Source organism: Oenanthe melanoleuca, chromosome Z (genome assembly GCF_029582105.1).
Source record: "Oenanthe melanoleuca isolate GR-GAL-2019-014 chromosome Z, OMel1.0, whole genome shotgun sequence".
Classification (NCBI taxonomy): domain Eukaryota; kingdom Metazoa; phylum Chordata; class Aves; order Passeriformes; family Muscicapidae; genus Oenanthe; species Oenanthe melanoleuca.
In genome coordinates this window covers 74,514,766-74,531,933 of record NC_079362.1, presented here as the reverse complement: position 1 = coordinate 74,531,933, position 17,168 = coordinate 74,514,766, and the positions used below count along the sequence as shown (strand labels likewise).

Genomic DNA, 17,168 nt, shown 5'->3' with positions numbered 1-17,168 from the left:
TTTACTTTAAATTTAAATCACTTTTGGGGGCAAATTGCCGTTTGAAACTCCAGATTTTTTGAGACATTTATCAGCCCTGGTACACAAAAACACTTAAAAAAATGCTTATTGAGTTTCCTAAAGTGGGCATATTTTGCCAAGTCCTGAATACCCTATTGATTATTCCCCCCTGAAAAGTGGCATGAATATGCAGGATGCATGAATATTTTCAGTAAGTTTAGAATTTCTTCAGGACATACGCAGGAACTCTGCATGTCTTAGAGCTAGTCATTAATTTCAAATGCAGAGGGAACCTCTGGAGCACTAAAAGTCTGCTGGTTCACATCTGTCTATACTTTTTAGATGGATATAAATGTATATATTTATATATATTTATATCAGAAGATGCCAGCAACTTTTTGCTGTGGTATTTGTGTCTGCAAGGAGCGCTTCTCTCCAGCTGAGGATACTAGTGGGTGTTTAATTATGAAGGACCAGGAGTGCTGTGGGTTTCACAGTGTCAGGAGTGAGGTGCAGAGCTTTTGGCAGACGTGGGGAGCTCTGCAAAGCACAGTGGCTGTCCAGGAATAACAGGGATAAAGTGGACAGAGAGAAAAAGGAGATGGTTCTGCGTGGCGTGGTCTGAAACCTCAGGTGTAGTCAGGATTCTGGAGGGCACAAGGTGGGGACCAGGCGCAGAGCCAGGAGAATGGAATTATATTCCCAGATCATCCATGCTCTGTTCTGGACAAATCAGCACATTGAGGTAGCTGAGTTGTCTGGGAGAGTGTAGAATTTTTTAGCTGCTTTTCAGAAGGCGTTCTGAGAGTTTCCGGAGAAAGGATTGCAGGAGGTGGCAGAGCATGAAGGGGTAATCTGGCTATGTCTGGCTTGGTTTTTATTGGTTGGTTTGTTTTCTGTTTTTGGTTGGTTTTTTTACAGTGGGGGCAAAGTGCATTTCTTTTGAGGACGATAGGTTCAGAAATGTTAAAAATTCAGGAGTCAAAAGTCCAAATCGTAAGCGAGGTAGAGCTGATAAAATGGCGGCACCGCAGGAGCTGAGGTTGTGCCAACGTCCAACCCCGGCACCTCTGTTTTTCACAGTACCAATTTTTAAGCAATTTTGAGGTGGGTGTTCACACTCCAGGTTAAGAAAGCTGTTTGTAGCTTTATTCCAGAAAAATATCTGTGCACCTGAGCTTGTGGGGAAGAACGGAGGCACCCAAAGCTTTCGCTGAGGCGGGAGCGGCCTGCGAATATTTCACCTCTTTCCCCCTATCCAAGAGATGGGTAGGGCACAGTTTGTTATTTCTGAACAAACTGAAATAGCCTTTCCTAAGGGAAGCCTCTGTGTCCATACAGAGGGGTGGCACAGCTTTCAGCCCTGCTGCTCCAAATGCTGCAAGTTTGTGCGCAGACAGGGCCCAGGAGAGTTATGGTGGAGCTATTAGGAGGGGAAGTGATTTTTTGTTAGACTGATTAAAATTCTTTGGGCTTTCTGTTTGTTTGTTTTTAAACACCTATTTAGCTTTTAATTAACATTTAAGAGAAGGGAAGCTGGTTAAATATTCAATACCTCCTCCCTTTCAATTAAGGTAGAATAGTACACAACGTGTGATGAGGCCTCTGGGAAGTATGGAAAAATGGAGAAGAGCAGGCTCTTGATTATCATTTTCAGGGGGACAGGAGAGGTGAAACCTATCTGATTATTACTGCTGTTAACAATAATAATGTCGAGATTATTTTTTTTTTTTTTTAGCATCAGAAAGCAATTTATAAATGCAATTATTCTTTAAAACTATCTATCCTGTCTTTGGCCTTTAAATACCTTCATTTTCCCACTCCCATTCTTTACTTATTTCAGGTGGAGGATTTTCTAATAGGCCTTTTCAGTAGGTCAGTAGGGAGGCTGCAGATGCTGGGGAAATTATTCTTCATGCTACATGCCCTTATCTTCATTTTGATGCAATTCTTTCTGTCCCAGCGACTCAGCATCCTCAAACCATACAGCCCTGGCAGCTAAACCCAGCAAGTGAGAATAAGCTGTATCACCACCATACCCTAATCTCTCCTCCTTTCCCTTCCTTCTCCTTGAAAAATCCAGTTACCTTATGTCTGTGAGCCTCCTGTCCCTCAAAATTGTGCATAAGACACACAGAAAAGGGAGCCTCAATGGAAGAAATGGATTGGGAATAGGCTAGAATTTGTGATAAAAAAAATTCACCCTTCCTTAACTAAAATTCCTCCCTTTTGATTTAGTGCACCCTAATTTATCTGACAAAATATTTTTTTGTGCTGGCCATCTAATTTAAAAAATAATTATGCTAGCTAAAAAAAACCCAACCCAACAAACCCTTTTGGATTGAGGAAATTCCTCAAACCATTGCCCAAAAGGTGATATATTTTTAAGCCCGCTGTATCTTCTACTGCAGTGAGACAACTTACCTGCAGAAAATACTCTGTTTTCACCAAATATCAAAAAAAAGAAATTTTTTTTTTTTTTAAATCACCACATTACATAAACAAGTTTTTAAAATGGAATTGCTGGCCCCAGATACCAGTTGTGTAAATGCATGTGCCTGAATGAGTGGTTGTTTTTCAGCTTTTTTTTAAGGAGTGAAGAAAGAGAAGATGCTAAAATGCTGAGCTATTGGATAGATTTCATACACTGTAACTTCAAGGTTTACTGGATATAGGATTGCATTGATTTTTAAAAAAAGAAACAAATGTTTTGCAAAAAGATTTCTGACTGTATCTATTACAAGACTTTCAGCTTTAAAATTAGCCTATTGCGATGACACAATAATTTTTAAAGCAACTGTTATATGTTGTCTGAAAACCTATTCAGTGCTATGGATTTTTATTTTTAAAAAAGCAAAACCAAACAAAACATCAAAAGCCAAGGTATTTTCTTCCTGATCCTCTCTTCCAACTACATTAACACATGAATATATTTATATATATGTCTCTTGTGGTTACTTATCAGTAGGGTTAATGATGTGTATTTACTAACTGGACTAAAACAAGAATTAATCCAATTAGTTCAATAACTGGTTATTTACCAAGTATTTTCTTAATTATTGAGAGTCCATTTCTACTTCAGTTGTAAATAACAGAAAATCTCCCATCAATTTCAGCTAAAATGGTATTTTATTATTTTTTAAAAAATCATAGCTTTTATAGAAACAATTTATAGAAGTCACAGGAAAAAAAATTGCAGTTGCAGAGGATAATGAAAGGAACACCTTTTGTCAGAAGGTTCAGTTTTTAAGTTAAACTGTCATTCAGATTAACTTCACAACTTGTGATTATTTTATTTTTTATTTAATTCAATTTTTAGGCCAAAAAAAAGGCTGAAGGAAGTAGCATGCATGTGTCTGGAAATAGCCAAATTCTGTTACATAGAAAATTCTGTACTACAGTATGATTAAAAGTTGATGTGAGCAACCTAAGACAGGAGTCCCTCAACTGGCTGACCCCGGAGCTGTATCCTTTAGATGCAAATACCACTAATGTCAATTTTATCTCAGCTGGATATAAATTATATCCAGTTCCAGCACACCCATGCCATGGAGCTCTGGAAGATGATAAAGGTGAAGGGCTGATGAAGGCAAAAAGGGATTTTTCCTGTGGATTTTGGAACAGGGTCCTGCCCAGATGGAGAGCATGGGCTTCCCGTTGAGAGAAGATATGAGGCTGTAGAGGAATATCTTTCCTTTTCTCTGCTGCTCCCAGTCATTCTCTAATAAGAGTATCTTCAAGAGGGGATAGAGGCAAAGGAGGAATCAGCTCAGCAAGAAGAGTATCTAGGAGACATCAGTTATTGTGTGCAAGAGGCCATGCTGTAGGCAGATTGCTGAACTAGAGAAAATACCAATTCACAAATATTTGTGCTGTGCACCCAGAAATTTGTAGATAAATCTTGATCTTACTCTTTATATTTTGCCCTTTTTTTCCTCTCCAGGCTCTCTGAAGCGGATGCATAGTAAGGACAACACTGACAAAAAGCACTACCAGTAAATCAGTAACTTTTTTTCCTTTCTCTTTTTTTAAGGAGAACACACACAAGAAACCAATTCACCTCATTCTCTGAAGAAGGATGTGGAAAATATGGGGAAAGGTAAAATAAATAAGGGCCTCTTACATTATAAAACTGCTCTTTGTTTTAATAGAATATGAGGATAATAGGGGGCACTTTTGTTCTGCACCATATTTTAAGCTTGTCAAGTAACATATGAATAATATATGGACCTTTGGGTGGATATAATTGAGATTAATGCATATATATCAATCAATACATGACACTGTAATATAATACTTTAAAATAATATATTACATTGATTTATATTCATGGCTTTCTGCACAAAATCTATGGTGGGTCTGTACAGCACTTTTTTTTTTTTTTTTAATAAGCGCTAAAATATTTTGTCTTAGAGTAATGAATTGCTCTGCAACTGTTCTTTCAAGAATTATTTATACAGATTATCAAAACCACTTTTTCTCTTTGTTAGAGGAACTCCAGAAGGTTCTGTTTGAGCAGATCGACCTACGGAGGAGGCTGGAACAGGAATTCCAGGTGTTGAAAGGAAACGCGTCTTTCCCAGTCTTCAGTAAGACACAAAATCTGTGGTTTTGGTGTTGTGTGTGTGTGTGGTTGGTTGTTGCCAGGCTGATAAAATGAGAGAGGTTCTCAGTTTTGCTGCCATGATCCTGGGCTTAGTTCTACTAAGGCAGGGCTTGAAGCAAGTTGGGAGAGTGGGAAGTGCCCCTGGGGGTGGAATTAGGCAATTTTTAAGGTCCCTTCCAACCCAAACCATTCTGTGATTCTACACTGGCACTTCAGCTGAGGCTTTGCAGCTGCCCAAGGAGATATTTTGTAGGGAAATACAAAGCTGAGTGTTTGTTTTGGTGTACATTCTACTAGTTTTGAACAGTTTTGAATAGTTTTGATAGCATTGAATACAGTGAGTAGACAGAAATGCACCTGGGCCCTCCTGGGGTATGGTGAGGTTGGTGCCTCAGCCAACACCTCAACCAACAGCAGGGGCTTTTGGAGACAAGACACTTAACTTACTTAAAGATACCTTCATTTTCAGGAAGTTCCAGCTGATGCTGGAGAACTAATCTGGCCTTTTTTAAGGAGTAGAAATTCCTGTTTGGATTTTTCCCATTGCGGGAGGATATTTGGCTGCTGAGAGGAGTGCTGCTGCCCAGGGCAACAGAAATGTGTGGGGCACGTCTCAAATAAAACAAAATGGGCATTTAGCAGGTTTTTTGTGAAGCTGCCAGAAGGTTGGGCTGATTGCACAGGGATTTGGGAAAAGACCTCTTAGCTGGGATCTCTCGAATGACCCTGGTGCAAAGGCAGAAAGATTCTTCCAGAAGAAATTCCACCTAGATCAGGATGATCCCACTGGAAAAGGTGGGAACACAGACAGCATTTTCCCATTGTCTAAGAAAATATGCTTGTCCCCTTTCTGTAGCATCAGGTAGGTAAGTTCAGGGAAACAAGGAAGTGTGAGGACTGGGAACGACTCCATCTTTAGCCTGAATATTGAAATATGTAGACAACTTCATAAATAAAAAAGAGACACTTGACATGATACAGATATTAATGAAAGGAGCATAACCTCATCCTTCAGAATAAATCCAGTCATTACTTGGGTTTGGGAGTGAGGTAATTTTCAAATAATTTGTGGAGATGAAAACGCTGCTGTGTGGTATTGGCAAAATGGCATCTTGGACTTTTGCCATTCAAGTCTTTTATTTATCCTTTTGTTCTTCTACAGTAAAATTAATGCTCTGTCTTTGCCATGTAAATAAACACTGCAATTAAACCACATGAAATACAATTCAAATAAAAGAAAAGAACAAGTACGGCCGACCAAGGAAGTGGTGACTGCTGTATGCTGGCTTGAAAAATATGTGGTTTCAATGTACCACAAAGTAGTGGTCAATTTTCTTCAGGATTAAAATAGAAAACAGATAATGTGCTATAAACCATACCTACAAGTGACCGTAAAGCCTATTTACAGATTTAGATTTACCAAAAAAACCCACCCCTCCTCTGCATGTAATAAAACAAGAAAAAAAGGGTCTTTGTAAAGCAGATTAGTGTAAATCCATGTTAAGGGTGTTTTTTCCTCCAGTGCAGTGTGTGTTCTAGCACAAGAGAGGGGGGCTGTTCCAGGCTCTTGCTGCTGGACAGGGCTGTGGCTTCAGGTCAGGTATCAGAATGTATTGGTGTCTTGGGCAGGGAGGAGCCAGGGAGAGAAATCTTTGGAGAACCTTCTAAAGGAAAGTTGAGGTAAAATTTAAATTGTATTGAAAACTCATCCCTGTTTCAGCTGGGAGGCAGCATGTGGAAGGCAATACTATCTCTCTGGAAAAAGCTTCTGTCAGGTTACCTGCAGTTACCTCTAGAGTCACCTGTTTTGGGTCCTCCACTTGGAACTGAGCACATTTGAGCTGTTACACATTCATAGCATCAAGAGGATACTCACAACAGGGCTGTGCATTAAATGGTGTTTGGTTTCAGAGCTCTCATTTAAGTCACTGTTAAATGAGAACTGAGCATATTTGCAAGCTCTCTTAGCAGTGCCATGCTGCAGTCTTCTCTGAGCCTTCTTGTACCTGCTTGAAACATGGGCTGTGATAATTTATAAAGCAGCAAGGCCTTGTCTTCTGCTGTATTTTTCACACTGATGTTGTGCTTGAAAGCTGCAGGTGAAATTTTCCTTTGCCTTTTCAGATCTCTCACTGCAGAGATCACTCGAATAAAATAATAATAGTTTAAAAAAAAGATCAGATCACATGAAGAAAGTCAAAGTATTTGTCCTGATAAAAGTACAAGCATCTCTGCATGGTGGCAGTGTGTTCTGCTGGACCCTGCTCTGGTTTGTACCCTCTGTGTTGGCTGCTCCGTGTTCTGTCCCTCTGCATTTTAAACAATGTGGCAATAAAATGGCGGAGATGCAGTCTGGGTACTTAAAGTATTTAATTTTGTGTTAAGAAAGCTATTTAAATATTCATATCTTTTCTCCTGGGTACTGCTTATGGCTTTGTCTGTGAGCTTTTGGACTCGGATAAATGCTGCTGGAAAAAAAAAAAAACACTGTCCCTACAATTAACACCCCATTTCCACTGTCAGCTTGGACATTTGCTGTGCAGGGCTGAGCAAAATCCCTGAGCTGCTTGTTTGAAGAGGTGATGAGCCCATGGAGAGGCAGATGGGAGGAAAGCATTGAGGAAGAAAAACGAAAATTTCTCCTCAAAGCCTACTCAGAGTGAAGCTGGAGAACCTCAGTTGTGACCATCAGCCTTTAGTGACCAGGACAGGAATCAGTAACCTTTTTATACTGCATGGTTTTTGGGGGTCTAGGAAAAGAGGAATTGTAAATCTGCTTTGTTTTTGTCGGCTTATTTTTCTGATCTAGTCAGAGTAGAGGAATAGGCTTAAAAGTTCTGCGTGAATTTACTTGAAATCTGAAGAACTTTATTGAGATAATATCACCATGTTGTTTTTAATGTGGTTGTTCTGGATTCCTGAGGGTTCAATTTGCCAAAATTTCTCACACTTTCCCTGTTCCATTGCTCTTTTCCTTCCTCCTTTTCTTTTAAACAACTTCAGCTCATCATTCAGAGAGGAAAAAGTTCTTTTTTGAAAGAGGGACAGAGCTCTTGTCCCCTTGTTCTTTCTTCCAGGACAGGCTTGTTACTTGAATCAAAATGATGGTGGTTGGGATGGATTTTCTTTCCTCTTCCATATAACAACCCATCCTTGCACCCTGATCTCCATCAGGCAGCTCTTGGAGTTACTTGGTTGTTGTCAATAGTTTTGTTTATATTTCTCTTTTTCCCACCCACCAATAGGAATAGTATGGAACACAGAGCACCCGTTAATCTTCTAACAAATGAAATTTTGTCTGAAATGGTTATTTAGGAGGAAAATCAGGGAAGGAGGATCTACTGGAGCAGGAAGGCTGGCCTGTGCTGTAACCCAGCTGCCCAGGATCTCTCTTTCAAAGACTTTTTTGCTTCCAAATTCCACGCCACTCCTTATGGAGCTTCAGTTTTGTTCAGAGCCGTCAGCACAATGCTAGAAGCCACAAATCAAACCCTGCATCCTTGAACGCTTTCTCCTCTCACATGTTGGACATCGCTGTTGATGTCAACAGATTTATGCCAAAGCAAAGAAGAGCAGTTTTTGCTCCTCTCTTCAGGGCTTGCAAAAGTTTGACTAATGACTGCAGAGCCTTGCCCATGCAGGAGAATAGCTGGGAATAAATGCTAGCAACACAAACTTAGCATCCTACATTTTCTGATGGGGGAATTGGTGAAATCTAATTTTTCCACATTTTTTTTCTGTTGTCAATGGTGTCTACTATTAAATACATATTTTTTAGGCATATGTTTTAACTGGGTGAAGGACTTTTATAATGCTTTGTTGTTCCTTAGTAGTGACCAGGTTTGATTTAGCTTGTTTTATGTCAATTCTGCCACATGGTCTCTGTTTTAATTTTTGCACCTACACTTCTTTCCCTCTCATTCAGACAATTTTCAAGATCAGATGAAGCGGGAGCTGGCGTACAGAGAAGAAATGGTGCAGCAGCTACAAATCGTAAGTTTACTTTCTCTGATTAAAAAAAAACTCTCGAGCTGCTGCTTTGTGTTTTTTAAGTGCACACCTCAAAAATTTTTCCTTTGTGAGCCGTGCAGATGCACATTTACTGAGCTCCTACTGCCTTACATCTAGCAAGAGGTAAACACGCAGCTCTCAGCTGGTTTGGAGCCTAATTACCTGGAGATTTACTTTCATACAGTAACCAGATGGGTCTTCATGTTTCAACGAAACAAAATGTGTTGACTCAACACGGAGAGGTGCTTCTGCAGAGAGGAGCAGGGGAGGAGTGAATCAGGAAGCCTTAAGCAGCTAAATGTTTCTACCTCGTGTGAGTTGCCAAGAGGTGTATTTCAGCCCTCAGTAGGGAATCTGCTCAGTCCCTGCTTCTCACCAGAAAATAAACCTGAGGATGTGTCTTTTTCTCATTTCAGACACTAGAAGAAGTGCTTAACTCAGCAGTAAAGGATCAAGTTGCCAAAACACAGTTCAGTGCAGGCACACGTTACTGTTGGGTCTCTTGCTTGTTATTTTAAAACCAAGAGGGATTTTGCCTGTGTGCTAGTGCAACTCTAGATGATCACATTCAACTGTGTTGTTTTGAAAAGTTGACATTCTTAATCTGGTGCAAGCAAAGGTGCTGGAGCATGGGAAGCTGTTCCACACCCAAATAGTGCTTAGTGTGGTTTCAAGAGCAGGGCATGGTGAGGCTGTCAGCTAATGCTTGCTTTGCTGGTGCTTTCTCTGTGATCAGTCTGACATTGCTCAACAGGGTCTTGTTTTTGAGGCAAGTTTGGCAAATGTCTCCACTTCCCTGAATCAGCCCCGTGCTCCCCCATTGAAATTTTCCTTCTGCTTGTCATGGGGCCCTGGTGCAGAGAAGGCATTGGCCAGGCTCCTGGTGTACTGTCATTTTCTAATTGATGGGTTAGGACATAAAAGTAAAGCTGAAGGCCAGGAGTGTCAGACTTGTGCTCTGATGTTTAGAGGCATTTAGGGCTGGCCTTATTTTTAGAGCTGCCGAACATCCACACGCCCCGTTCCTGCTGACTTCAGAGATTTCAAGGAGAGATGGAGGGTGTTTGAAAGAGGTTGTTTGTGGAGGAAACTCAAGTCCAGAACATCTCTGGATGTTTTTTTGCAGCTGGTCTCCGCTCTTGTTGTTACTGTGTCCCTCTTTGTGTCCCTATGCCGGGCAGATGTGAATTTTGTTGTCACAGAAAATTCTGATTAGGGTACTATCCTGAAGAGCACTTCCCCTGCTGCTTTGGACTTGAGGCAGGTGACCAGTTGGATTTGCTGCTAAGTTTATGGGCTCATCCCAGTCTTTTATCTCTTGTGTCAGCTGAACTTGGAGCTAACTCTGCCTCCCAGGGAGAGGATGGATCTCCTCTGCCATTCACCTTGTGGTCCAGTCGTGAAATTGTTCCTGTAGCTGGATATCCCAGACTTCCAGTAAGCCAGTTGCAATGGTTTTCCTGATTTTAATTGGGCAGGAAAAGAAATATGATCAAGTAATTCATACCCTTTTCACTTACTGACTGGCGTGTGCTATGGACAGGTTAAGAGTTATTTAATCATTAAACAGAGCTGTCTAAATGTACTTAAAGAGAATAGTTTCATCATTTAATGTGCTGCACTAACAACTCAGGACTTCTTCACTCACTGCAGACACTTGAGTTTAATTATTACTAATAGAAATGTTGTCAGATCACCAGTAAGTCTTCATGTTCATATTTGTGGGTCAGGTTGTGATCAGTGACACTGATAAAAATATATTTGCCTTAAAAACTGAGAGACTGCTGCAAATAAGGAGTGTTTGCACAAGATGGGTGCAGAAATCTTCAGAAATGTCTTGGCCAATAACTGAAATGGAGTCAGCATTTTGGAGGTGATAATCCCAGCAGTTGCTTTAATTCATTCATGGGAATATATCTTGTATGTTTATATCTAGAATTAAGATTAATGAACTGAATGTGGTAATGCTAGAACTACTTCGGCCTTCCAGGGTTATTGCATGGATGAATTGGTGCAGAATAAACAAAAAGCATGACTGATTTTGATTTTTTTGTTTAATTGCTGTTGTTGTAATGCTTTTAACTGGGGCAGTTAGGCTTTTTTTGTACCTGAGATGCTGCACTACTACTTTAACAGGACTTTAACCTATTTTTCTTGTTAACATAGAAGTACAAAGAGAAAAGAAGAAGCATTTCATACATACTGAAATCACAGCTTTACTTAGACCTTCATAGGTGTACGCCTTTGTAGTGCTAAATTAAAATTTACTGATCTAACTAGCCACAGAACTTGGCCTGATTGCTTTTAAAAATTATTTTATAAACAATATAGATGCTTGGAGTCAGGGGGTTTTTGTTCTTCTCACTGCTGAAGATATACAACTTAAATTAGTCCTTCTTCAATATCCCTGGGAAGATTTAAGAGCCGTGTGGATGTGGCACTTGAGGACATGGGTTAGTGTGGGCTGGGCAGCGAGGGGAAAACAGTTGGATTTTAATATCTTGTAGGGCTTTTCCAACATAAATGATTTTGTTATTCCCTGATCTACACCCACCCTAGGCTGAGCAATCAGACTTTAAGATAAATTGATCCGAATTGTTTCGCAAATGTCTGGGATACAAGCTGAAAGTAACCACGAAAAAAAAACCACCAAATATTACTGCGTTTGAAAACTTTCCAGCGCCAACATCCGCTGCAGCCTGACGTGAAACTTGTGCCCTGTGCGCGAGCGGAGGCGAGCACTGGCCATGACGCTTTTTGTGCCGTTTTTTGGGTTTTTTTGGGGAGATTCTTCCCGGTTTTGGGAGCGATCCGTCGCAGCGCGGCCCGCGGGTGCCCTCTGCCGGCCGCCCGCCGCCACTGCAGCGGCCGCGGGCCGGGGACCCCGCGTTCAAAGCCGAGCTTAAAGCTGGGCTCAATCATTGCTGCTGCCGCTCTGCCCGCGCCGGAATTCAAAAATAATAATGTTCTATGGCTGCCTGAAACCCTGGAGTAAGGCTCAGGCCACTGGGAAAACGGGGTGTGTCCTGTTCCCGTTACATCTTCACTGGGGGGTGGTGGGTTTCTTGCAGGCAGCCTGGCTCAGTAGGTTGCAGGAGCAGCAGGATGTTGTGTGGCCTTGAGTTTTGATGAGAATTGCGGAATGAGTAAGGCTGCAAGTGGCCACTGGAGGTCATCTAGTCCAACCTCCCTGCTGGAGCAGAATGCCCCAGAGCATATTGCTCAGAATAGTTTTCCAGGCAGGTTTTGAACACCTCCAGTTAGGAAGGCTCCACAGCCTCTCCATGCAGACTGTTCCAGTAAGGAATTTCCTCCTGATGTCCAGGTGGAATTTTCTGTGTTTCAGTTTTCAGAGTTTTCAGAGTGTCTGTAGCAGCTACCAGGAAGTTGTGCAACCTGTTTGTGCCAGGTTGTCAGCCAAGTGCTGAGAAACAACCAGTCATTATATTTAACAAGAGAGTGGATTCTGAATGGATTTTTCTCTTCTTCCTCTTGCAAAGTGCTGTCTCCCAAACTGGCTGAGTACAGGGCATGTATGTGGAGATCATAGATAAAATATGGATTTTGCATGTGGATACTTTTTTGGCAGGGGTTTAAACTGGATATTAGGAAAAATTTCTTCACTGTCAAGCACTGAGGTCAGCTGTTCAGGGCAAAAGTGGAGTCCCAGTCCCTGGAGGGGTTTGAAGGCTGTGTGGATGTGGCACTTGGGGACATGGGCATGGGTTAGTGCTGGGGGAAAGGTTGGGCTCAATGATTTTAGATCATCCCAGCAGGATGGGGGAAATTCTGACATGGCACAGCCTTAGAGGAGCTCACCTGCCTTGAGAGTTTTTGGTTTCTGTCCAGTGAGACCCAAAGTAATCTGCTGGGACCATAAGCAAGTATCAAGTCACCTCCTTCCTGAGACTCTGCATCTGTCTGATATTGTCTTCTGAGTGACTGTGTTAGTGGAACAAATTTTAAAACCATGAACTTTCTTTCTAGCTGCCTGGTGAGAGAAAAAGATCAGAAGCAGCAGTGCCAGCATGATGATTTTAATCCTTTAATGTTTTCATAAATCCCTCTCAAACATGGCCACGGGGAAGTAGAACACCAAGCAGGAAATTTAAGTCTCCTGCAAACTGAGGAGCTTTTCTTAATTTTCTCTCAGAGGTGCCTTACAAGTAGGTTGTGGGTTCTCAGGAAGTGTTGACCTCAGTCAGGAAAAGCTCAGGTGGTGTTCATTACCCACTGTGGTTCAGATCATTGGGTGAGGACCAATCCCACTAATTTTACATTGGGGTAAAAGGTGGCAGGTTTTTGAGGTGTGTTAGAAATGTGAAACACTCAGGCAGGCCTTTGTCTTTCCAGTTGAGGTGAAAAATGATGGTTTGGTTTTGTCTGGGATATTTTAATTAGGTTATGCTCCCATGAACTGACTTCCACCTCACCAGCCTCACTTTGGGCTGATAATGTTCAGAGCTCAGAACTGGATCCATCTGGAACTCCTCTGTGTTTTATGGCTTTCTGCTCTCAGTGCTCCTTTAAATCAGCTCTGTTCTTCAGAGTCAGGCAATAAAATAAATCAGGAACTATCTCTCTGCAAAACTGATTTCCATCTCTGCATCATCTTTCACCCTGATCCTTAAAGATTGACAAGGAATGTTTAAAAGAAGGAAAAAAAAAATCTAGCATGTGGTTAAGATTGGTAAATCTTCAGAGGCATGAGAGCCTTTTCCTCTGGGCCTCTCTGTAATTCAGAAGAGCACCAGTAGTTCTAATTTCTACTTTATACTATTTATGGAAAGCTGGTGTTTTTGTACAACTAACATATTCATTATCCAAACAAGAAGCACCCACATTTCTGTGTGTGGAGATCTTGGTCTCCCTGTGCCTGTCCCTGTTCTCAGAAACAGGGAATGGGAAACAGCAGTGCTTCAGTGCCATTTGTAATTTCTGTGCTCAGCCTGAAGTGGTGCAGCTCAGAGGACTGACCTTGGTGAGAAGGCAAACAGCTGTTCCACAGAATGGCTCTTGGATTTCTTGAGTGGCATCTTGTGCTGAAGTGCCTGCTCACAGGCACACACATTATGACAGGTAAAAGGACATTTCTGGAACGCTCTGTCCTATGTCCTCACAAGGCTCATCCCTGATTGTGTACAAGAAACTGAGCTGTTTTCACCAGAATTTTATTTCCTGCTGTTGGCGTTTCTTTTTTTCTTTTTTCTATTTTTTTTCCCCAGGACAGGTGAGCAGAACTTACATCGTGACAGCACATGTGGATATGCCTTGGGTTGATAGGATGGAGCTGTGCCTCTTTCTCCAGTAAATTAAAATGTTAAAGAAAAGGATGCCTTGTAGAAATTTTAGCAGGAAGCTTCCTTTCCTTTAGAATCTGCAGAAATTCTGATCAAAAATTAGTTTGGATGTACAGGGAGCCACAAGCTAGCTTCAGCTACTTCATGAGTGCAAAATATTTTTTTTAGGTAACAGAAGGCAGGGTGATGTATCATTGTATACCTCACCAGAGATAAGATGCAGAGGTGAAGCCTCTGAAGGAGGATGGTGTGCTGAAGCTTCTTTGATATCTGAGTGTGTACAACAGGGATCAGACAGGAACTTCAGAAATGACTCCCCAGTCCTATCCACTATCTGTGTTTTGGTTTGAGTCATGGAGCAGACTCTGGGCTTGCTGGCTGGGTTCCTTCCAGGAGAATAAATGGGGATATGTTGCAGGAATGCACACAGAACTGTGCTCCAGTTCCTCATGGGTACCAGCACCAGACTGGAGTCAGCCTGTAGGAAAAAGGACTCAGTGCCCATATTGTATTTTTCTTGGAGTTTCTCTTCAGATCTGCTCTCACTGTATTTCCTAGTAATGTGGAAATTGGTCATGAGGAACTGTTTTTTTGCTGCTAAAACCAAACTGCCTGCACTTTTGTTACTTCTGTGCTCCCTTTGGAGAGGGCCACTCTTTGCATATGCATACCCATTTGAGTCACTGATCCTGCCCTCATCACAGCAGCCCCCAGGGATGCACAGAGAGAGACTGTTCTGCCATGAAGAGCCCTAAATCCTATCCCACCACAGCATCAGAGTTTTTGAATGCTCTGACAATAAGAGAAGATGACATTGTAGGTGATGTAACTCATGGAGAAAGTAGTCATTTCCCTGCTGAGCACCCACCTCTCCCACTGCCATCTGTGACCAGGAGATCAGGTAAAACAACACACATTAGAAAGACACTGCTGTGCCAAATATAGCAGAGAAGTGGATTAAGAACAGTTAATTTCTGACAGAATGTACCCCGTTGTATTATCTAGGTCAGTACAGCTTGGGAGATGTCCTATATAATTTGTGGCCATGCAAACCCAAGTTGGCCTTCGTGGGTGGGAGAGAGGCAGGAATCAGCTGCTGAGACATGGTCCCAGCTGGAATGTGCTGATTTCTTGGTGCAGCTTGTTTGTGGCTCCCTTTTGCACCCAAACCATGGCCATGGGTGATCAGGGAAGCAGATTCTCTGCACCCCCTCTCTGCTGCAGCTTGGGAGGGAGCTCTGCAGCCTTTGCAAGCACCGTGTCCTGACGGCAGCTGTGAATGGGGACATGGTGGAGGGGCCAGCTCTGATTTTTTTGGGTGGGGGTCTGACCACAAACTTCTTGGTACCTATTACTGTCTTCCAAGGGAAGGGATTATAAGAGTAGTCAGATGAAACACCTGGAATCTTGATCTTTTCTGGTCATCAGTGGTTCATGCACACACATTTTCCCTTTTCCAGGGCTGTGCAGGGGGGAAGCAGTGCCACTGTGAAAGGCTTCTGCTTTCATTCAGCCACAGACACTGCTGCATCCTGGTGGTGCTGCTTTCAGTCAGATTGACATCCTTTCCCAAGAAATGACAGGGTTAGCTCTCAGGCTTCAAAAGCCCCTCTCTTTCCTCTCATCCTGATCCTTCCCCCCTCTTTTCCTTATTAAGGTAGGCAGGGATGGATAAGCCTCTCAATGTCTTTGCACACACGATGCCTTTTACAGTTCACATAAATATCCTCTGTGGGCATCACGTATTTAAAATCAAAACAAGGATGAACAGGAACATGTGGGGTCTGTGGGTGTGGATGCAAATTCACTGTGTCTAGGTGTGTGGGGCAGGTTGCTTGAACTCTCTGCATTTGCCCACCTTCTGCTGTTTGTGCAGGTAAGGGCCTTGATTCTGACATCATTGTCAGCCTGAAGTAACATATTTGGCATTATTTGTAAGCATATTCTGGAATGCCTGGAAGCAGAAGCAGGTCAGCTTAGCATGCAACAGCACCTAGGAGTGCAGGGACACAGAATTTTTTTGATCTCCCAGTCTGAATTCCTCCAACAGTCCCTCCAAAAGTCCTCATCAAAGAATTTGTAGCCACTTGGATTCCCAGCTATGGGGAAATCTCAGAGCAATTTAGTTTTGTTGCATTCTAAAGGGCCAGCACTGAAGAAGAGCAGCCTTGTAATGTATTCCCAGTCGCCAATGAGCACATCATCCCACTTGTTTCTAAATATAACTGTGTTCCCTAATATGCCCATGTTCTCTGTTTTTCTTTAATTATTTGTTCCACTTCAGTGGCTTCCCTTCGGATTGGAGCAAGTTGGAGATAACTATTATGAACTTCCTAATTACGGGGATATAAATACACAGAGTCTCACGCTCCCAACCTGCTGTATTTTGGCTGTGCAGGGATCAGTGTGCATTGCCTGATCTGTCACAGACAGCTGATTTTTTATGATCTCATAGGTGGTTTTACCCTTTGTTAGCCTCTGATTCAAACAAAGCATCAGAATGCATATTTTACACTGAATTTTAAGATTCTATCTGTTCTTTTAATTCATTTTTATTCTATTTCTGCTTCATCCTCCCTGTGGTTTCATAAGGAATTGAACCTTTGTATTTAGGATGCTGTTTCCTACAATTCCTCCCCATTTTCAGGAAGCAAAACAAAACCTTTCACTTACAGCAATTTTCAGCTTGGGTGTTTCATTAGCCAAACCTTGGCTTGAGCAGTGTCTCTGTTTCTGTGTCATTCCAGATTCCCTATGCAGCAAGCTTGATCAGGAAAGAAAAGCTCGGTGCACACCTCAGCAAAAGCTAAAGGTGAGCTTGTGAAAAAGAGATTTCATTTCACTTGACCTGGCTGCCTGTGTTCCTTTGCAGCCATTATAGGAATTAAGAGGATCATTCTGTTGTTTGATGTGGCTGGTTCTGGTCCCAAAGCCCTCTCTGTGCAGGTGTTGTGCTACAGTCTAAAGCTGATAAATTACATGTGGCATCAATAACAAGGCTTCACTGGGGAGGGATGTGGTGTTGGGAGCTGACCCATGGGTTCTGCAGTGACAGGACAAAGAGCAATGGCTTCAAACTGAAAGAGAGTGGCTTTAAATTAATTATAAGGAAGAAATTCTTCCCTGTGAGGATGGTGAGGCCCTGACACAAGGTGCTCAGAGGAGCTGTGGCTGCCCCATCCCTGCAAGTGCACAAGGCCAGATTGGACAGGGCTTGGAGCAACCTGGGATAGTGGAAGGTGTCCTGCCCA

General features: G+C 42.2%; 1 protein-coding gene across 1 annotated transcript in view; it reads left to right on the top strand.

Annotated features, from left to right (window-relative positions):
- The window catches only part of SKOR2 (SKI family transcriptional corepressor 2), a 23,371-nt gene extending 6,644 nt beyond the window's left edge, over positions 1–16,727 (top strand). Inside the window, 4 exon segments of the mRNA XM_056514175.1 lie at positions 4,034–4,099; positions 4,491–4,589; positions 8,532–8,599; positions 16,665–16,727. Coding sequence (XP_056370150.1) covers positions 4,034–4,099; positions 4,491–4,589; positions 8,532–8,599; positions 16,665–16,727 — 296 coding nt within the window.
- The last annotated feature ends 441 nt before the right edge of the window (positions 16,728–17,168 follow it).